The sequence below is a fragment of the Sinohyriopsis cumingii genome, chromosome 12 (genome assembly GCF_028554795.1).
Source record: "Sinohyriopsis cumingii isolate HCF-2022 chromosome 12, ASM2855479v2, whole genome shotgun sequence".
NCBI lineage: Eukaryota > Metazoa > Mollusca > Bivalvia > Unionida > Unionidae > Sinohyriopsis > Sinohyriopsis cumingii.
Window position 1 is genome coordinate 17636865 of NC_142972.1, and position 23346 is coordinate 17660210.

At 33.6% G+C, this 23346-nt stretch overlaps 1 protein-coding gene across 1 annotated transcript in view; it reads right to left on the reverse strand.

The window, feature by feature from the left end:
* LOC149786038 (E3 ubiquitin-protein ligase rnf213-alpha-like) overlaps positions 1–23346 on the reverse strand; it is a 269011-nt gene that overhangs the window by 182774 nt on the left and 62891 nt on the right. Inside the window, exons 19-25 of the mRNA XM_089978107.1 lie at positions 18729–18926; positions 14256–14378; positions 13925–14045; positions 10024–10265; positions 8528–8610; positions 7046–7179; positions 3807–3899 (exon numbers count right to left, since the gene is read on the reverse strand). Of these exons, the coding sequence (XP_089834233.1) occupies positions 3807–3899; positions 7046–7179; positions 8528–8610; positions 10024–10265; positions 13925–14045; positions 14256–14378; positions 18729–18926 (994 nt within the window). The remainder of the gene's footprint in view (positions 1–3806; positions 3900–7045; positions 7180–8527; positions 8611–10023; positions 10266–13924; positions 14046–14255; positions 14379–18728; positions 18927–23346) is intronic.

Here is a 23346-nt window from a genome sequence, read left to right on the forward strand (position 1 = left end):
ATTCATTGTGGGACTGAAATGTTTTGCAATCTGCCTCATTCAATTTCCATATCAAGTCTAGCCCTTGAGGCTAGGAATTATTATTTCCCACATATTTTGGAAAGCAGTCTTGGTCATGCAGATTGTCACCCAATACAATATTGGTAGCCCAGTGGGCTACAAGTAAAGAAATCAAACAGTCCAAAGAAGGCAACTGACATGTCATTATCATTTATTATCAACTGTTTAGCATTTTTGTAGGTATGTTTTAAAACAAAAGTACTGTGAACAGCACATCAAAAGCCTGATGTTTAATAGTCCTCTTTGCAGGAACTGATAGGGCATGGTTGAATCTGGAGAGTTCTGCCCAACAAGCCTCAATGACCTGGACCTTTGGTCTAGGCATGTTATCTTAACTAAACTTACTGTGACCTCTAGTCCCCTGAATCTGTTGGTTTATTTACTGCCACAACATCAATCCATTTTAATGTTTGGTGAAGGAACTTACTGTAGAAGATAAGTTATTAACCTTTGTTGTTTTAACATAAAACTCAAGAACCCTCCATAAAATGTGTGTAAAGATATGTGGTGAAAAATGTTATGATATTAAAAAAAATTCTTCTTTCAGTCAAAATAATCATGACCTTTTATCACTTTACCCCAAAACATTATAGATATATAATCCACAACATCAGGATTAAGTTCATAGTTGAGACCTGACATTTTTTTAGTGAAACTCAGTGTATGTTCTTTTAGTCAGTGATATTGACTTCTGACCTTTAGACACACAAATTAAAATGCATCTTCCTTACCCTGAGTGCAAGATATCCACAAATTTGACCCAGGTCTGTGTTATTGGGATTCATACATCTACAGTGACCATAACCTCTGACTCTCTAACTCCCAAATCAATAGCTTTTTTTTTGTCCAATCTGAAAGTCATCCACAAACTGCTGAGGGCATATAGTTGAGAACTGAAATTTTAGTGCAGAAACCATTTTTCTGCCTTCTGTCAGAGACCGTGACCTTTGACTCCAAATCGATTGGCTTCTTTCTTACCTGGAGTATATGGTATCAACAAAGTTTAGTCCAGTTCTGTGTTGTAAAACTGACGTTGATGAAAAGAAACCATTTCTCATCTTTCCATAATTTTCTTCTTTCAGTTATAGTGACCATGACTTTTGATCTCTCTTTCCAAAACTGACAGGCTTCTTCCTTCCTTACCCAAAGTGCAAGCTATCCACAAAGAACAATCCAGGTATGTGCTGTAGAAAATTAATATTATCGTGCTGAAACCATTTTTCTTTTCAGGAACAGTGAGCTTGCTCTTTGACCTTTTGTCCCCAAAATAAACAGGCTTCTTTCTTACCTCACATGCAAGAAGTCCACAAAGAGTGACTAAAGTATTTGCTCTAGAATTTAAGTTATTTTGTGGATACAGAAAAGTGAACAGACAAACTGGATATGCAAGTTCAAGGTCATAGTATAAATGCTCTACCAAAATGGCAGGCATATAAAAAACACATACAGCAATGATTTGCATCGTAATAGCCCACTGGGTTACCCCATTTCAATATATTGTAGCCCAGAGCTACCATTCTGGCAGTCCATGTACTAGAGCTCAAAATCAGATTTTAATGAACTGAGTACATGCCCAGGTTTTAAACTTGCATTTTTTATAAATATACAAAATTGACATTTTGTGAAAAGAATGAGCTTGTATCATCCAGATCAAGCACATAACCATGTATCTCACATCTGAGTCACAATGGGTGCACTCAAATATACATGTTCTGATATGGTTAAGTATTATCATCTAAATGTAAATGGAACATCTAGAACTTGTCTTGACTGCTTCATAATTAAACAATGAATCTGCAAACATGATTTTGACTCCTCAACCCCCTGACACAGCTGTGTTTCCAAAAACACAATTTTCAGATTTCTTAGTATTAAAAAAAAATAAACAGAGACCTTACTTGACACTACAATATATGCCTACTTGACACTACAATATATGCCTGTAACCTGTATAAACAGTAAACAGTTGTACGTAATGCTCATGGAAAACGTTACCTCAGTGGAGTTTATACAGTTGATTAACACATAGTTGGCTAAAAGATAAGTCAGAGATGAACAACTACCCTTGCATAGATTACTTGAGTGTCCGACAATATGTCTGACTAACAATAACTATGGTGATGCTGTATTAAGAATCTTTTGTGTTAGAGCCCACTAGGTTAATTTGCACAGGTCAAGTACATGAAGTGGAACAACCCAATTTGTTTAAAGACAGGTAAATTAAAGAGATGTGTTTTGAAGAAACAAAAGTTATGTTGCCCTATCATGCTTTGAATGAAAATATTTAAGCCACCTTTATTAATGAATAATAGCTACTCTGCAATAAAAAGCAATGGTTCTTTGAAGTCAGATTTTACTCCATATATAACATTGCAAAAAATGATTATTTCCATAGTTGCAATAGTGTAGAAATGTCATGCATATTTTGAAGACAGAATATTGAAATGCAGTTTGAGTGAAATATGTCGTATCAGTGAAGTGACAAACGTTTAGCAAAGCTAAATTTTTGAAAACCAGGTTTATGGAGTTTGATTTTGTGAAGCACAGCAATAAGGGGTATTATTTTATTCTTAATTCATATTGCAAACACTATATCAAAATTAGTCATTGTGTCATGTACTACATTTAGAAAGATTATTTTCTCTGCTGATAACAATTCAGCAAAATCTTCTGGAAAGTTTGAACAACAGTACTAACCAGTCTCTGATGAGTGCATAGATAAACTCTACTGACACTTGCATCATCCTGAAACTCCCCAACAAACTACTGACAGCAAGCAGCCGAGACTGTTTCTCTCAACTGTATGTCACTTTTTGGGGTCGTGCACTGGATGTCAAAATCCTCTAACCCTTTTACAGTCTCAAAATCTTCCCAACACTGGAAGGTTGGCAGGTATGTTACTTTGACTCCATTGTAGGCTTATGCCTAATTCAAACTTACTACCTATGAGCTGGAAAGCATATTATTATGCATATCTAGATGAAGTGTTTAATTTTTGTCCATGGATGTAGATTATAATCATAATTTTGTAAACAACATATTACACACTAACTTTGCCCATGACTGTCAACTATATTTTAAGATAATATCATTTGTAATCAACATGTTTACTTGGCTTTGGGTTCAGGACATTGGTTTTTATCCTTGGTCTGCCTGATGTTTGTCAGGTAATTTGCTAATATTTAAGCAAAGACCTTGTTTCCAAAATTGATAGAGATTTCCATTGAAAATGACCCACATCCTGGTCACCTTATTGTGTCTTAGTGTTTTATATAAGGTTGTTTACTTCAAAATTATTCTTTCCAATCTTAACATAAGTTTTGTGGAATCAATTTTAGTTGTGTTTAGTTATATTTTAAGAAGAAATATTTATCTAAATTATTTGTTGGAGTTACAAGGTGCTATTGATATTTTGGACAAAAACTATTTTGGGATTATTGTGATTTCATTCAAAGGCATTCTGGATTATATCACTGTGATACATCAAGGCTATTGGCACATAAGCACATTCAAGATTGGAATTCATTTGAAACACCACTGGAATTCATCTGGAACCACTCTATACATTTGGACTTGTGATAGAACGTTTATGATTATTTGGGTTTTAATTCGCAATACTGTAAGTTCCTTTTAATTTTCACTTTGTATTCTAAGGAATTATATCATTCATTTAATTTTACAAAATTTGTTGGTTGTGTTTTTCTGTTACTTAGTTTAAGACCACAGAGCCATAAAATAATGTGTACCTGTTGTTGTCTCATGAAGTCTTGAGATGCAGTAAGAACTTCACTGATTACCGCAATCAATCCTGGAATGTTAGGAAGTCTGCCATTCCGAATCTGGAATAAATAAATGCTTAAATGCATGGCTTACTGAAATCAAGTTGAAAAATATATTTCAGCATTTATTTTGACCTTACTGAGAGAATGCAACATAATATTTACATATTTATCTTACAACACTCCAAGAGAGATACTGAGGTACAATATTTTACAAATTTATCTTACAACACTCCAAGAGAGAGATACTGAGGTACAATATTTGCACATTTATCTTACAACACTCCAAGAGATACTGAGGTACAATTTTTACACATTTATCTTACAACACTCCAAGAAAGATACTGAGGTACAATATTTACACATTTATCATACAACACTCCAAGAGAGAGATACTGAGGTACAATATTTTATACATTTATCTTACAACACTCCAAGAGAGATACTGAGGTACAATATTTTATACATTTATCTTACAACACTCCAAGAGAGAGATACTGAGGTACAATATTTTATACATTTATCTTACAAGACTCCCGGAGAGATACTGAGGTACAATATTTGCACATTTATCTTATGACACTCTAAGAGAGAGATACTGAGGTACAATTTTTGCACATTTATCTTACGACACTCTAAGAGAGAGATAATGAGGTACAATATTTGCACATTTATCTTACAACACTCCAAGAGATACTGAGGTACAATTTTTACACATTTATCTTACAACACTCCAAGAAAGATACCGAGGTACAATATTTACACATTTATCATACAACACTCCAAGAGAGAGATACTGAGGTACAATATTTTACACATTTATCTTACAACACTCTAAGAGAGATACTGAGGTACAATATTTTATACATTTATCTTACAACACTCCAAGAGAGATACTGAGGTACAATATTTTATACATTTATCTTACAAGACTCCCGGAGAGATACTGAGGTACAATTTTTGCACATTTATCTTACAACATTCCAAGAGAGAGATACTGAGGTACAATATTGCAGGTGTCAGATTCAGGTCAAGTATAAATAACAAGCAGTTTTAGAAATCCTGTCTAATTCTAAGACGCATACTAAATTGTGAAAATAACTGCCATGGAATGACATGCCACAGTAAAAATATTATTTTGAACTTCCAAATTGCTACACAAAGTTGGCACTTGTCTAAACCTGCAATCCTTATATTGTCCACAGTTTATCAGGACATTTTGATGGACTTCAGTGACACATGAATCCGCTATTTTGTAACATATGTTTTTTAAAGAAAAATGTTTCAACCCCTTCATAGGTCCCATCTGGTATTAGCGGCAAACAATAAGTTTATCTCTCTGATTTTCTATGTATTTCTGTTTTTTTAAAATATAAATAAAACATATTTACACAATATTCCAGCCACTAAGCATAACACTGCTACACCTGAACTCATAAATCCACTCGAATAAAAGTTTAGCTGTTTGGTGAAAACATTCTCTTTGTATTGCTGATACAGATGTCTGTGTCCCTTCCAAATCCTGACTCATGGCATCAGATCCAATAAACAACAAGATTTATTTTCATAAGTTTATCAAGTGCGTCAACACTCAGCTGACAGCAGCAGCTGCTCATTTTGATAAAACAGGATCTGAAAATCTGCTCACACTGTATGCTTTACACTGGATGTACATGTGAAATTTCTATAAAATGAATCACATCTGGGTACTGTCCATTCATTGAAACAAGTTTTGTCAGTAATTCATCTCCTGACAGTCCTCTATAATTGTTGTATACAATTTATGTCAGAATCCCCAACTGGTTACTTTCTTGGCACTGATGACAGCATCACTGTGCTCTCTTAATTGACCGTAATGAGTGATCAAAGTGTCAATGTGGTCATTATCATTTGCAGGAAAAAAGTAAGGCTCAAACACTGAGAATGTAATCAAAATCACATGGTCCTGAACCTATCATGACATCTGCACGTGTAATCCATATGCACTCAACTGTGTTGACTTTGAAGTCAGTGTAATGTGATGAACACTCAAGTTCTATCCCTCTGAAATGACCACTTTACATGTGGCTGTAAATAACTCAGGGCAGACAAGCCCAAGATGGGAGTTTCTCTACAAGGTACACAGCTTCTAGGAACAAAAAGATATAATAATTAGTCTTCATGTGAAAACCCCATGGGGTATGGCTTTCCAGTTAGAAGGTGCAGCAACAACAAGATTTAAGATGCCTGCAATGGTGGCCATACTAGATATCAGATTCGAACCATTTTTATCAAGAACCAACATGAAATTGTAAGACATGGCTGTTAAATATATGGCCTAAGAGCTGGACATGGTCCGCCAGACTATTAGTCCGGACCCCAGACCAGGTCTCTTGTTAGTGTCAAATTTGTATGCTTATCATAGTTCATGATACATATGGCGAAGAGAAGTACATTTATATCAAATCTGGCACACCATTGCAAATGAGTTTGACACTAGTTCATAATACATATGGCCAAGGAAGTACATTTATATCAAATCTGGCACACCATTGCAAATGAGTTTGACACTAGTTCATGATACATATGGCCAAGGAAGTACATTTATATCAAATCTGGCACACCATTGCAAATGATTTTGACACTAGTTCATGATCATATGGCCAAGGGAAGTACATTTATATCAAATCTGGCACATCATTGCAAATGAGTTTGATGCTCCTGTTGTAAGACATTTTCCAGTGAGAACCCAATGTTGATATGACTTTCCATCTATAAGTTTTTTCTTACTTTTCTGCCGCTCGTCACGTTTGATTAATTTATAACACTATATTTGTACTGGGGAAAGGCTTATCTAATGTTGTGAGAACTTGTAGCCCGACTCCTTTTGTATAATTTAGCAAATAAAATAAGTTTCAACTATTGAAAACCATGGTTATGGCAAAGAAAACTAATGGGTCTTAATCCTGAAAATTTAATGGCATCTACATGGAAAGGAAGTGTAGTTTTATGTTTACTGTAGTAAAAATTATGTTTTGCAAGTTCATTATTTTGGAATTCTCTGCATACTAGTTAAAGACTAAATGTTGTTTAGATAGGGTGACAGTGTGGTGATAATACAGTGATTTTAAAGAGCCATATTCTGTGTGTTTGGTTGACAAATGGTGTAACAAGACCTTATAAGCCTAGAGCGTATCTGTTCATGGAAATTCCTCCTTTGTACTTACGTATCTCCTGACCATCTGTCTGATGTAAAGGTCTTCAGTCTGTGTATTCAACTGTCCAAAGTCCCATACCAGGGGCAACAAACTCTGTGGTAACGGCTGTACCCTGTATACCAATCTTCTCATAGGAACTCGACCTGTGCATATGAAACAGAAACTTTTATGGTAGCATCCTACCATTTTAGTAAAGATATACTTTGGAACAAGAGCAGAACCTCCTCTCTACAAACTATGAGGTGGTAAGGAGGTAGTAGAGGCATAATGATAAGCAGGATCTTGATTAATGAGGTTTTATATAAACTAGATTCTACAGTATTTGAAGAAAGAAATTAAATTGAAAAATTAAACATGTGGAATTTAATGGATAACCTACTATATAACATATTACCCTATAATATATAACATTAAAACATGTTTGTGTGTGTGTGTTTGTGTGTGTGTGTGTGTGTGTGTGTGTAACTTTTAATGTACCAAAGCACAATCGTGGTGATATGGTTCCAATGAAAGGTAAAAAATTTAAAATTGTAAAAATAAAGAATTACAGAAAAACTAAAGGAAGATAAACTCTTCCCAATAAATCCAGCATGAAGTACAAGATAAAATATAAAATATCAAAATTCTGTACAATGTATAAAAGGTAACAAATATAAAATCCTTAAAACATGGTTAGAACAAACAGAAATACAATGAATATTGGTTTGTAAGTGAATTTGCATACCCATGTAGCTAAACATACCCATTATTATATGGATGGAATAGAATAATGTTCAAGGTCCCATGTTGTTTGCTATCAATATGTTACTCTGTACCAAGAATTAGGGTTTAAAAGGAATTCAACATAATACTGATTATATTGCACAAATCAAAAATGAGGTACTAGTAAGAAAGTGAAAATTAGGTAAAATGTAGAATACAGTTTCGGAGAGACTGACAGATTTTCTATCAACATGTTGCACTGCACCATGTGGCAGCTGCAAAATTTAAGTCTTTGATCAGAATGGTTTAAAAAGCAAATGCTATGCATTTTTCACTTTTTTATTCATCGGAATAATGACTGAATTTTTACACAATATTGTTTTCCAATATTTTGGTCAAAATGCATACCAATGTGTACTAATTCCAAAATTTATATTTAAAAATTAAAGATTTATAAACTGTAATATAGGAATGAAACTTTAAAGTGCCCAAATGCCTCACTAAAGAAGACACAAGTTGAACTGTTTATAAGAAAGGAAAGTATTAAAATTTAACACTACTTAATATGCTGGGGAAACCTTAAGAGTTAACAAACAACTGTCAACAGCTCTATAATGCATGACCCACGATAGATGGAACACCTAGTTGGATCATATTCCAAACTTTCATTCACTATAATGCAGTTGTAAATTTACAAGAAGCAAAATCTGTGTGTAAATTTTAAAATTACATATTTCTTCACATTATAGAAAACATTCAGGATGCAAAATATAATCTTTCCATAATTACCCAGCCTGTCTGTGGTTTTGTCAGCATCGACATGGTATCCCAGTCCAGCCTGTTCCAGTCGCTTTATCAAGGTCTCAGAGTGCCTAGGGTTGAACAGAAATACAGTGTGAACACAATTTTCTTTAATGGTAAGTCATAGAATATTTCCATCTGCATTAAGGAGAACAATTAAATAATGTCTGGATGTTTACTTGTAGATGAATAATGAGTATTAAGAAGATTCCTTTAAAGGGACTGACACTATACTGGCTAAAAATAATTTTCAACTCGATTTCTTCTGCTCTTTATATTTCTAACTGCTGAGTTATTGAAACCAACTGAGATATTCTTCAGAAACTCCAACATACTAAATTTGGTGACAAAACATATTCTTTTTTTGTGTGTCAGAGTTAACATGGTCACAAGATACCTGTAAGTACAGCAATACAGTCTTAAACATAGCGTCTGATATTCAACATGGTATCATGAATAGAAAATCACTGAACTTATCTCAGGCAATGATGAAAAAACCACATGCAAAGCTCAGTTAAATCTAAAACTAAATATTTACTGAGAAAAAATGGAGCAAAATTATTTAAGTGACATTAATCAAGGTATTATTAAGATAGATCCACAAACTGGATTTGATAAACAAATCCATTCACAATTCATCCACACATCATTTTAGTGAAATCTCCATATTTATATTAACATCTATTTAGAAGGTGTAGCTATAACAAGACTTTCAAGATGCCCACCATGACTGCAATACTGGATGAAGGATGGACACCATTCATAACCAACCATAAAAATGTCTTGCTGCCATCCATCCAGGATGAGTAGCCATAACGAGATTTACAGGATGGCTGGTGTGGCAATCACAAGTGAACGTCAGATCAGCAGTATTTTCATTGAGGACCAACTAGAAATCATAAGAAGTCTTTAATAATAACCCCATACTAATATGCTAATGTGACCAGGAGAAGAGGCAACAAGATTTAAAAGATAGTAACCTTGATGGCCAGATGGAATGTCTGAACAGGATTATTTTCCTTCAAGACCAAAGAGACATCTGAAGAAGACGTTCAGTGAAAACCCCATGTCAACATGGCCATCTATTCAGGGGAAGTGATAATATCAATATTGTCATATTACTTTTTATTTCAAACAAACTAGACATAAAAAAATATTTTCGTAACAATTCCATGTTGTTATGACCAGCCATTCAGGAGAAAAAGGGATTGCATGATTTAAAAGTTGGCTTTCATGGTAGGAGGTCTTCAGAACTTTTGATAGTACTATTGCTAAAATTGGCATCACCCAAAAGTGGTCAAGGGAAGATAATGGGTAAGAGTTTCTTCCCTTTGTCAACATGGTAAATATAGACATGGAAGACTCATTTTTTTATATTTAGGAGGGCTTGTTTTGGAAATTAGCAGAGTTTGTTCCTAATATTAATGTGATTGGAGAATGTATTTAAAGGAAAAACTTAGGCGTTCTGACAAATCATTATTTACTTTTTGTATGGGTTACAAGCAGCCACAAACTTGAGGTTCTGACATTGGTCCAGTGGCCTCCCTTCCATGGACCTGTCACACATGATCTCCTTGACCATTCCTATGGCCTCTGTAGTGTTTGCTTCATCAAAGAAAAGTACAGTGTACATTTGAGGTCCATACTGGGCTGCATTCTGCTGAGCAATTTTCCTTGCCTCCTCTACTTTCCTCTTTATGTCTGCATTTGTTGTTCCACCATGCACCTGTTGAGGGGAAAATAATGACCAATTGATTTGAAATCATTTTAGTGCCTATCCCGATTTAATATAATATCTTGTCCAGATCACCGTGTTAACCAGAATCAGAAGAAATTTGGATTGATTTCTGAACATTTTTCTCAAAAGCCACCATAATTTCTGTTTGTTTTTTGACACTGTTTACAAATGCCAAATTTGTTTTGGTACTTCTTAAAACAGATATGAGAGAGTAACTAATAGTTTTCAGAAAATAAAGGAATGGCTTACTTCTTACTGAAAAAGAGCATCCCAAATAAGTTCAAGTCAAATTATCAATTACTGGGAAAATAACCTTCATCAGATTTTTTGACACTGATGTAATGAATACTATTTCTTTTATTAATTATATATATTGTACATGCAAATTCAACTATAAAAACACCAGAAGGATATGCCACATTTTATTAAATCAGAAATTATTTAATTCCAGACCTTCTATAAAAATTGTAACACCTCCTTTAATTCTGAAAACAATCTTATTCACTTTCTGCTTTGTTTTTATCCACTTTGTGTGCAAGCCTTGATTTTTTTTAGGGATGCCAGCACAAATTTAAGAGGGACTGAGAGGGATTCTTTAATTTTAAGTTATATTTGTTGTTCTGAATATTGCTATCTTGTAACAAGTAAGGCCATAACTTCATGATAAATAGTTACCTAATTGCTTTACAAATAAATCATAATAAAATAAAATATTTTATGCCCACATCAGTTACTATGAGTCACATGGGAGATATGCATGACTCCTGAAATCACACTACTAAGTATCTAATATATTTAAGAAATTTTAATAGAGTTAATCTTTCTTTTGTATCATTACAATGTTAATATGTGCATAAATCTAAAATAGAGTACATTTGTGTATTCTCGACATCAAACTACAGTGTACACACAATATATGTAGCTTTAAACATAACGCTAGGTGCAACAAAATTAAAGTGCTTTCCACATAGGAGAAAGTGGTATAATTCACATCATGGGAACATTTTTAAAAACAATTTTAATGCAGACTAAATGACAACTTTGAATTTTGCAATGAAATCTGAGGCATTTTTAAACTGACTTGTAAACTGAGAATATTCATTTTTGACTTCTAGGATCAAGTTTGTATCTTTTCATTTGATTCCATTATACAGCTTCATGGCATGAACAAAACTTGTGTCATAATGGTAACACCACATCCTACATGTAATAGAAACTAATAGGAATAAAATTCAAGGGGGCTGATTGGTGGGACTGATAGAAAATAGCCCTTATTCAATATAGTCCTTTAAAAGAAATTCTTGTAGGTGGCCATATTTGATGATAGATAGGCATCATTTATATAAACTGGGAAACCCCTTTTACCAGGATGCTTTCTATCAACCTGGTGAAATTATGTTTAGCATTGTCATTTTATTTAAAAGAAAAACTTGTTTAAATCTTAGGAATTTTTCTGTCAAATTTGGTCAAATTATTTCAAGTGTTTTAAGAAGAGGTTGTTCTATTTTTTTTATTATATATGTTCAATAATAGTAGCAATACTTGATGGCAGATCAGCGTCACTTTTATACATCTGAAAGCCCATCACACAAGGATGCTCTCTGCCAAATTTGGCTAAAGTTGTCCTGCATAAGTTGAAAAAACTAATTGTTCACAGAAACATGACATATGATATTGTTTTGAACTGTATTGGAATATAATTAAATCTGTGAGTCTGTTATTTGTTTTTTAAGCACAAACCAGGATTGGTTTATTGGTTTTGTTTAATACTTAGTCCCGACATGTAACTGACATGCTCCTAAACAATTCTATCCTGTATCCCAACAAGTAATTGACACGTTCCTAAACCATTCTATCCTGTATCCCTACAAGTAATTGACATACTCCTAAACCATTCTATCCTGTATCCCAACAAGTAATTGACATACTCCTAAACAATTCTATCCTGTATCCCAACAATTGACATACTCCTAAACCATTCTATCCTGTATCCCAACAAGTAATTGACATACTCCTAAACCATTCTATCCTGTATCCCAACAAGTAATTGACATAAGCCTAAACCATTCTATCCTGTATCCCAACAAGTAATTGACATGTTCCTAAACTGTACAATGCTGTGTCCCAATAAGTAATTGACATGTTCCTAAACTGTACAATGCTGTATCCTAAGATGAAATTGACATGCTCATAAACTGTCCAGTGCTGTACCCCAAGATGTAACCGACAACCTCCTAAACTGTCAAATGCTGCATCCTAAGATGAAATTGACACGCTCATAAATCTTCCAGTGCTGTACCCGAAGATGTAACTGACAACCTCCTAAACTGTCAAATGCTGCATCCTAAGATGAAATTGACACGCTCATAAATCTTCCAGTGCTGTACCCGAAGATGTAACTGATAACCTCCTAAACTGTCAAATGCTGCATCCAAAGATGTAATTGTTAAACTCATCAACTGTCCAATGCTGTATCCCATGATGTAATTAAAATGTTTATACCCTAAACTGTCCAATGTTGCATCCCAATGTAATTAACATGCTCCTAAATTATCCTAACACTATTCCCAAGATGCAACTGACATACTCCCTAATTGTCAAAGCAACTTACTGTCACAGTGAACCTAGTACAAAATAAGGATATCATATTATGGTTTCACCATTTTTCACTGGGTTACAAATTTTCATGGATGTCATGGTTGCTACAAACCTTGATTTCAAAAGACCCAACACAAAATGAGTGACAAGTTATCTGATAATTAACATTGTTACTTTAATAGAATATTATCTTTAAAGTATGTTAATTTTCTTTTAATCCATTTTTAAAAAAAATTAGAAATAAGTTTATATTGGTTTAAAGCACATGTTTATATACTGCATTTCACTAACTGCCTTAAATTTTTCTGTCTTGTGTCATCAGCAAGGATAAGGAGAAAAGAGAAAGTACTGGTATTAATAAAAATTAATGAAAGTATATGAAAGATTAGATTTAATACTTCTTTACATTGATCCAACAATCAACTGAAACTGCTGCTGAAAATACTTATTTGACAAAACTGCAACTTTGTGATTTAAGATTCAAGAGTTGTGGTCCATCTCAATGAATAATCTACAAAAAAACATAGATAAATGCAAACACTTCTTATTACAGGCAGCAAACTTTTCTGTAAAATTTTAAATCCATCTGAAAGCACATCTCACTTTATCCAAACTTTGGTATGAAACATTCATCTATCCATCCAATATAATATCTACTCCTAAACCATTGCATGGACATTAATAAAACTTTGCAATTTTCTTGGCAAACATCAATGAGATGGGTGTCGTCCTTGACACCCAAGGTCCCTAGTAGGGGCCAAAGGTAAGATGTACAAAAAAACTATAATTTCAAATATATTTTAACCAAATTTTGTATTAGCATCGATAGCAGGATGGTGTGCCATAGATGTCACAGATTTTGCATCATAACAAATTGGGTCACCAACTGGGGGTTGATGTAAACTGCAGTTCAGGGGGATGGGTGGTATGGAATATGCAATTAAAAAAGTTGGAAGGGGGAGAGTTGGCAAGTCACTGCATTTGCTCGAGTATAAATTGTTAAATTTAAGTGTGGTTTAAAACTAAGATTGGTAAACATATGCACTAACCTTCATCAGTATCATATTCTTCACATCAGATCCAGGTGGGGTCTGTAGTGCACACATAAACTTGATCAGTCTGGTTTTACCACAACCCGTCTCTCCCATTATAATCACAGGAATGTCACACCTTGGAAAAGTAAAAAATATTTCTAAACATATGTGAGACTGGTGTGATGATACAAATTTTTTAAAAGTTAAATACATTGTATTTCAACATATATGCCTCTCTGTGTTCTCTTTTTCAGCTAAAGTAAGTGGGCAATAGTTTTTATGGCATATTTATTAGAAAAATAAACAATTTTAGCTGTAGCACAGAACCTCAGTCAAACTATCTCACCTGAACCTCATGTAGATGGCCAGAATCTTCTTAACATTGTCAGTTGTCAATTCATAGGTGTCGTCTGGGTCATGGGGCATCTCATTTCCCATCACAAGACATAGTCTCTCTATTTTTTTATCTCTGAAAAAAGACATCAAAGTTGGTAAGAGATCACTTGCCTAATTATTACTGGCCAAATGATATAGTATGCAGCAAAGTAACTTGTGATATCTTCATCATATTAACTTCTACGCCCTTGGTGTGTACAGCTATAATGATTAAATTTTACACTTAAATCATTCTATACATAACAGATGTGTACCAAAAATGTATATTGGTTAAAACTGACATTGAAAATAACATATACTGCACTGTTATAACAGTTAACAGGCAGGCCTATATGTATGTAGTCAAACAGGTAACAGGTGTTCTATTTATAGCACCCCATACAGTAATGTCTCATGGATTCCGTGTGGAATACTTCAGGAATCCATATGGAAGAGATATGGACTGAAAACCTTAAGGAATCAGACAATTTATTCCATATCAATTCCATAAGTACTTCACCGCAAGTGAAAATTCCATATGGAATAAAGTTGCAACTTTAATCCATAGGCACTTTTTTCCATATGGAAAGCAGGCTCATGTATTATAGCATCATGGAAAATGCCCTCTGAAGAATTAATAACCTAAAGTATCTGATTAAAATAGAAATATTGGTGGGAGTAGATGTACATGTCAGTGTAGCTGATGTGGAAGGATGAATATATACTCGTATAAATTTGAAGAAACACAAGTATGTCAGTTTTCTTTAATTTATTTCCACAGATGTTTAAAAACATCATCAGAAAATTAAAATCTGGTAGTACAAGCATAGATGAATCTTTGGACTTAGAAAATTTTGTGCAAGGTGGATTTTGGGTTTGATCTAATGTTTATTCTGAAAAGTAATTATGTTGGCTTCCTATAAAAATATGCTCTACAAAAATCACACCCTAGTGAAAATGTGACTGAAATTTCAGCAAAATCACAGTGAACATTTTTTGACATTAACTCAAATGTCCTTTTCCACTACAATTATGGTATTTTAGGAGATTTTACAAAAAATTTTGAAAATATCAATGTTAAGTTTGTCATTGAAATTCCACTGATTCTGCCAACATTTCTGAAAATATCAGTGGGAAATCGTGTTTTAAATTTCACTAAGAGTTTGTCAAAATTTCTGAAAATAGAGTGATATTTTGTGATTGTAATATCAGTGACATTTCAATAAAAAATATCAATAAGAAAAATAACATTTATTTTTTGTTTCTCGTACAATTTGAATGATTTTCAGCAGCACTTATATTTCCTGTTTCTAATAGCTGTAATTTTATTGTTTATTTTGGGCACAATAACTTCTTTCCATATCTTTCTTGTTATATTTCTTTTTCAAATTTTGTTGTTGTTGTTGTATTTTCGTTTAACTTAAACTCGTTTTAACTGCCCTCAAACAAGTTTTCTTGTTATCCGTTTCAAATCAGAATTTTCCTTTTCTCCTGACCTGAATTTGATTTTCCTTGATACGGACCCTTTTTTAAAAATATCATCTTGAAACTTTTTTAAAAATAATGTTCTATCTGGTCCCATTCCGCAATGAGCTTTCTAATAAGTATTTGTTCTGTTTATTATTTAAAAGATCATCACTGTGAAGAGCTTTCTGATTGGTCAAAATTTTGTACTTGCCCAATGAATCATTGCGTAATGGAAACTGATGGGAATGAGCATGCTTGCTAAACATGGTGATTTGAATTTTCAAGCATGATACGAGATTGAATAACCATTTGAAAATTGTGCGGCTTGAATGCAAAGTCAATGGGAATGTAATTGGTAAAATTCTGTATGAAAACTGAACGCCAGGACTAGCACTTTGCTTATTGTGCCATAAAGAGCTTTACCATAGTGGATAACATGCTAAATAGGACAAGGAATTGAACCAGGATGATTTCAAAGTTATACAACTCAAAACTGATTAACTTCCAGAATGAATTTAAGGTGGGACAACGTATAGATCACTGGTGGGAATTGTTGCTGAATACCCATGTCTATCATAGATAATCATATCTTGCAGAGAATGTTCTTGGCCCAAACGTATAATCATCTTTAAATATCGTGAGGCATTATTGTGTATATTATCAAAATATTCTAGGTGTGTTAGAATTCAGTGTAAAAAAAGAGTCATTATATCATGATAAATGTTTGTCACGGCTGCTTATGGAACAAGGACTAATTCAAGAGACCACAACAGCATCATAGTTTGTACATTAATCAAAAATCAAGTCTGCATTACAAGTGACATGGCAGGCTTCCAGCATTTCTTCTTTTCATGTCTCAAATGGGTGCTTTTCTGTAATTCTGCATTATTTTCACAGCTGAATTTTTCAATGCAGATTAATATTTGCTATTTAATATATGTTTATGTGTTCACAGATGGCTGTGCATATGTTCCAGGCTTGAAACTTTGATTTGTAAAATCAATTATTTAGTGTCAAGCCATGTTTTTCACATCATGTCGTAGATACTGTATATATTGTACATAACAGATAGAAGGACTCAAGGTAGAATAGTTCTGTAACTAACTGAGTTACCTTCTCTAAATAAAGTCTTTATTATTGTTATTATTATTATTATTAACTCCTATATCTCTTGCCTTGGATGTCATATAATTACATCTGTATATTTGTTTTCATGCACACTTAATATCACCTTTGTTAATGTGATGTGATGTGATTTTTATTTTTAACGCAGCTTTAACAATTTTTTAGTCATATCGCTACGATGTCTGCAGTGTGGCAGTTTATAGTGATGTCTAGCACTGGGGCATCATGCCGCAGACATGTAACATGATGTCCCACCCAGTCACATTATACTGACACCAGGCCGACCAGTCCTAACACTAACCTCTTAATGCTGAATGCCAAGCGAGGCAGCTGTTAGTACCATTTTTTAAGTCTCTGGTATGACTCGGCCGGGGATCGAACCCACGACCTCCCACATCCGAGGCGGATGCTCTAACCACTAGGCCACCGGAGCGGTACCTTGGTTAATAAAGTCCTGTTTAATTCATATCTATTATTTATTTCAAACCTTCTAAAATGTCTGAAAAATTACTGTAACTTCAGTAAAATACAATATAATGATCAAAATTTTAGTGGAGTCTCACAAAAGTTTTAGTCAAATATTTTGTGAAACCTTACAAATATTTCTTTGAAATTTTCGTGAAGTCTCACCACATTTTCAATGAAAGTTTTGGTTGAAATATTTGTGAAATCTCACCAAACTTTTCAGTAAAATGAAAAAGACTTAAGTGATGCCATCAAGGATTAGGTTTTGTATGCAATGAAAGAAAATGAGGACAAGAAAAACCTAAGTCTTATTTGATAATGTCTTTCAAAATAATCCAGTTTAAAATTAATGTGAATATTTATCATTGATTCCAAATAATGTCTAAGAATCAATAGGCAGTTTAATAGAAATCTGAAGCAGATTTGTTATGGTTTATGCAGAAAGCGCTTAAAAAACCTGTCTGAAATCAGCTTTAAGTATGCCTGGAAAATTCCGTATGGGATGGACTATTACCAAATTCCATATGAAATATTTATGAATTCCATATGGACCATTTCCAAATTCCATATGGATGATTCACAAATTTCATATGGAGTATTGCCAAATTCCATATGGATTAATCAGAAATTCCATATGGATTATTGCCAAATTCCATATGGAATTTTAATTTTATTCATGTAGACAATCTACTGATCTCATGGACTAATTTGCATATTCCACAGGATTTTCCATACGAAGTATGTAAGGAATCCATAACATTTCCATATGGATACACTGAAATCCATAAGAGTGCTTCAGCTATAGAATAAAAATGTCCATATGGATATTTCTGTAAAAGTACATATGGATTCCATATCCAATCCATGTAGAAAATTTTGTATGGGTCAAGGCACTGTGTGGTTTTGGTACATGTATATCAGCTGCCTGCAAAACCATGCACACTATGAGGCAAGGGGTTGATATGTGTGGATCTCGCTCATTATTGAACTTGTCCATGATTTTGTTGCTATACACATTACTCATAGTCTGATCAAAATCAGATCAGAAATATGACCTCCAGAGTGGACACAAGCATTTTTGTTAATGGATTAAAAGTGCACACCAGATGCAGGCCCATTATGCTCACTTGGTCTTTGCATAAGCAGGTGAGCTACAAACAACTAAACAAACTCCAACATTCTATGAACAAGTTTGCTACTGATATCAAATTCCTTGGAAAGTAAGTACAATACAGAAGCATGTAATCTCTGACAAACAATATCAACTTCAGCATAAGAAACTGTAAAACACTGCATAATACAAATAAAAGATATAAGACACAAAGAGAACACAAACTAAAGTAAAATATACTTTGAATATTAAAAAAACATTAAGCATCTTACAAACCTTGGGAGAGAATCAAAATTCTCCTGAATAGGTACCCTGTTGCGAACCAGACTTTCATACAGAATTTGGGGCATGATGGCTGTCTCAAGCACTTGTTCGGTTTGCTGATCTATCAGATTTCCTGTCTTGCGTTCAATGTTAAACCCCAGGAATGTGATAGTGTGTCCATCAGGATTAAAAAAGAGATATGGATGAGGGCTGTGAATGGAAACAGAAGAAAATCATCAGAAACAATGTACCTGTGTTAGAAAGTAAATATGAATCAAAGTTTTTATTATCTATATATGAATCAAATCAATATATAGACCATTTCTATCAACAAGGCTTCGAATTCAACTCCTCTAAAAACATGAGTTTCAAAGTCATCATAAAATTCAGTATTTTATGATTTAACAAAGAAAACTAACAATATTATCTTTTCTTTCAGTAGCTATTCTATTCTGCATCATCAGAAGTCAAACCTAGATCTTTGGCAGAGTTAAGCAAGTGTCCTTAATAATGCACGATCCATGCGCCCAGCATAGAAAGTTTCAGTTCAATATCAACCCTTTAACCAAGAAAGTTTATCATCATCCTTGAAAATGTACACTTTAAACAGCTAAATTTACATAATCATTTGTAACCTATTTCACATAATCTTATAAAGGCAAAATTTATAATAATTAATGTGAACATAACCATTTTATAAATAAGCTTATGAGGCCTCATAGAGTTAACATTTTACGCTTACCATTTTACCAAATACACCTATTAGCAAAACATCACAAAGGGTCTTACATGCTCAAATTTACTCAGCAATTCCTCACAAGAGAACATTTGTGAAAATAAATGTGGGTGCATCCAATGATTAGTGGCCACAGCTATAAAAAACAAACAAAAACACTGTATTGGATTTAATGCTATTTTTCAGTGCAAGATAGGCTACACATGGTGGCCAGTATAACTGGTGGAGGAAGAACCCCTAAAAACCCTGGTAAGAACCACTGACACACATGAAGCTTCTCAAAATAAAGATGTAATATGCTGGCAATAAACTCATGCATGAGTTTATGAATATTATCCTGTATATTACAGTCACTGAAATCCAACGATCAATCAAGGTTTGAAAAAATAAGTAATTGGTGACATCACTCTAATGATGTTTGAATGCTGGCTAAGGATGCAATGTTTACAAATGTTAATGCTTAGTTTAGTTTATGCCTGTAAATGTTTACATAGTCGGTAAACATGTTAATGAACATGCAGGTAACTGTAGGTGACACAGGAACTACAGATTCCAGTTAAATAATATATTCCACTTTTTTTGATGAAGTGGACTGTTGGTAGGATATTTCTGTCAATTCTTTTCTTATAGTATGTATGAATTTCAAATTGAATGTTGCATCACAAGTAAAATAAAGTTCAAAAGAATGTATTGTACTGCATGTTTACACAAAGGTTGATTTGCTGATGATGTTGATACAATTATATTTAAACAACATAATTTACCTTTGAGAAACACGTTTGTTAATAAAAGCATTTATTTTAAAGCAGATTTCAAATTTATAGCCAATTCACACTTTCTTAGTCACTGTATCATAGTCATACTATCATACAAAAGCATCCCACTGGCGTGTCGACACATTACATCTGGGTTCAACTTATTTGGGTTTTTTCTTTACATCATGTGCATGTATGAAGCATTAGGAAACAATATCATTGAGATGTTTTTACCTGAACTGTAAGATAGAATCTACATTCAATAAAGACCTATCTTACAGAGTATACTGAATCTTGCTGTAATAAGTGGCAAGGATGTGTAGTAAATAAAAACAACTAATTGAGAAAGACAAAGTATGTACATTTTAAAAGCAGCTTGCTGTTCACAAGGTCTAATGGGTGGATTGGAGAAAAAGCTAAGTGTAAACCACCTACATGTTTAGAAATTTTGTGCAAATTTAGCAGCTTTAAGCTCACATATGAAATCAAACTCATTGCAGAGCCCATCAAATATAAATTTGCATATCAAATTTAGTATAAATCTATGAATCCTTGGTAAAATAATAGTGAGGAAACCAATGTTATGGAGGACTGGAAATGAGGAATAATAGCTCCAGTACATAATGATGCAGATGTTGGCTGAAACCTTAAAATCCCTAGCAAAGTAAAACAGGGGTACTACATCTAGGGGCCTCAACTTCAGTAGCAGGATCGGATAAGACCCCAACAAGTATTCAAGTTTCCGAAATATAAATTTATTTAAATAAAATATAAAATCAAACAAAGAGAAAGAATTAAAAATAACTTACAGTGTATGAATTCCTATAATGTAATCCTAATAATCCTAAATTGTACTATTAATTTCTCACTAATCTGGAAATTGTTACAAGTTATTCAAAATGAAGTTTCTCAAGTGCCTTTGTGTTACCATGATAACACCACCAAATTTAACACAATTATTATACCAAATGCTTTAAATTCAATGTAATCTCGTGAACATAGGATATGACTAAAGTAATGGAAAGTTTCACATAATCCGATGAAATTAATTGACTTTTCATGTCCTTGAATTTGAATCTGATAATCCCAAAGTACTGACTATATAAATTAATTATATCCACTCAGCTATAACCAGCATGTAATTAGAAATCACTCTTTCCTGTTAACGACTATTATGAACACTAGCATAACTGAACAAGAATAAAATAAGTGGTATGTAGGTCATTATATATATCCGTTTGTTTCAAATAAACAGAACCTGAATAACAGTATTTTCTATATAGCTTGGTCATCAACATACACAAACAGTCCTATTCTGACCTTTAAATCTTACTGAACCAAGCAAATGCTAGAGCAAGGGTATCAAACACTTGCCTGCCAAGCCGTATCCTGTGGCCCGCAAAATGACTGGTGTCACAAGGCATCATGAGAGATAACAAAGGTTTCGCACCCCTTGGGCCATCAAAAATGCCCTCATGCGGCCCTCATGGTGGTTTAAGTCTGAGACCCCTGTGCTAAAGCATGCACTATAAATTACACACATTGTTTACATGACCCCCATTCAAATGTACATGACATTCTTTACCTACTTAGTTGTTGATTTCACCTTAGTGATCGGACTTGTCATCAATGAATTCTTACTACAAAAGAGTACATGCACTTTTACTATAGTACAACCATTGAATTAAAGGATTTAAAATATAACCTAAAATGACTTAAACAGAAATTATATTATAAATTCAAAGCTAGGAATATTGGCAATTTCAAATCTTCACTCTTCAAAATGATGACAAAGAGTCTGAACAGAACACCATTCAGAGTTATAATTAATATAACACTACATACCACAGGTTATGCTAAAATCTAATAGTCATAGGTAATGCCATGAAAACCAAAGTTTAGCAGGACTACCAATCACAGGTCATAACTGCTTTAAATAATTAGGTAAATTGAAATCCAAATTATTTTTGGGGTCTTGTCAATATAAAGCTGAATATAAATATGGCTGAAATCCTATAATTCTTTGAAAAGTAATGCCATGGAAACACAATAATTAGAAAGGAAATCAGGGGACTATCCCATCTAGATGATGACACTGAAGGCTGAAAACTAAAAACATCCTAGGTCTCACCATAATAAAGCTAGATATAAAATTTGGTTGAAATCAAACAATTGAAGTCATGTTGTCGAAACCAATAAATGGAAGAACAGGCAATCAGTAATTATAAGTCCTCTAAATGATGGCATGGAATGCTGGAAATCAAATCTATGATGTCTGATCAATACAAAGTTGAATACCAAATTTAACTGATTACAACATTTCTTAGTGAATGTATGCTGTGGAAACCAAAAACTGGGAAAGATGGCAGATCTGGGATCACAAGTCCTTTAAACATTGAGACAGCTTGCTGGATTTGATCTCATCTGGGGTCTTATTAATATAAAGCTGCATACAAAATCTTGTTGCAAACTATTAGCAGACTTAAACTGCAGAGGTCAAAGGTTAGGAGCATGTGCAGTCAGGGGTCTTAACTCCACTAAATAATGACACGGAGGACTTAAAATCAAAATCAAATTGGTCAAAATAAAGCCAAATGCCCCTTTTTTCATCTTCATCCATATATATTGGCACATCAGCATCATCAGTCTAATATTGAAAGGCCTTTTTATGCCAGATTTCCCTCTGCCAAAGTGGGTCAATTATTTTTAGTAGTTTTTTTAAAAATAAAAAGGTGTTTTTCGATTTTCTAATATTAGTAATGGTATCCTATTTGATGATGGAAACCGATCATTTGTAGAAATCCGAGACCATTCATGCCATGGTACTTTCCGCTAAATTTGGTCAAATTCTGTTGAGTGGACACATTGTTTGCAAATGCCAAAATAATCCTACTGGAGGGAGATTGTGTATTTTGTATATACAAAAATATTCTGGACATTTACCTGTAATGTTGCTACAATACAAACCTGGGTCAGCCAAAATATATATACTATCTGTTATTGAATACAACTTCTGTTGTGATTAGGCAGGTTTTTCTAATTTTACTAGCAGCAGCCATATTGGATGGGAGATTGACATCATTTATAAAATCTTAAAACCCTTATTGCCAACATGCTTTCTGTCAAATCTGGTCAAATT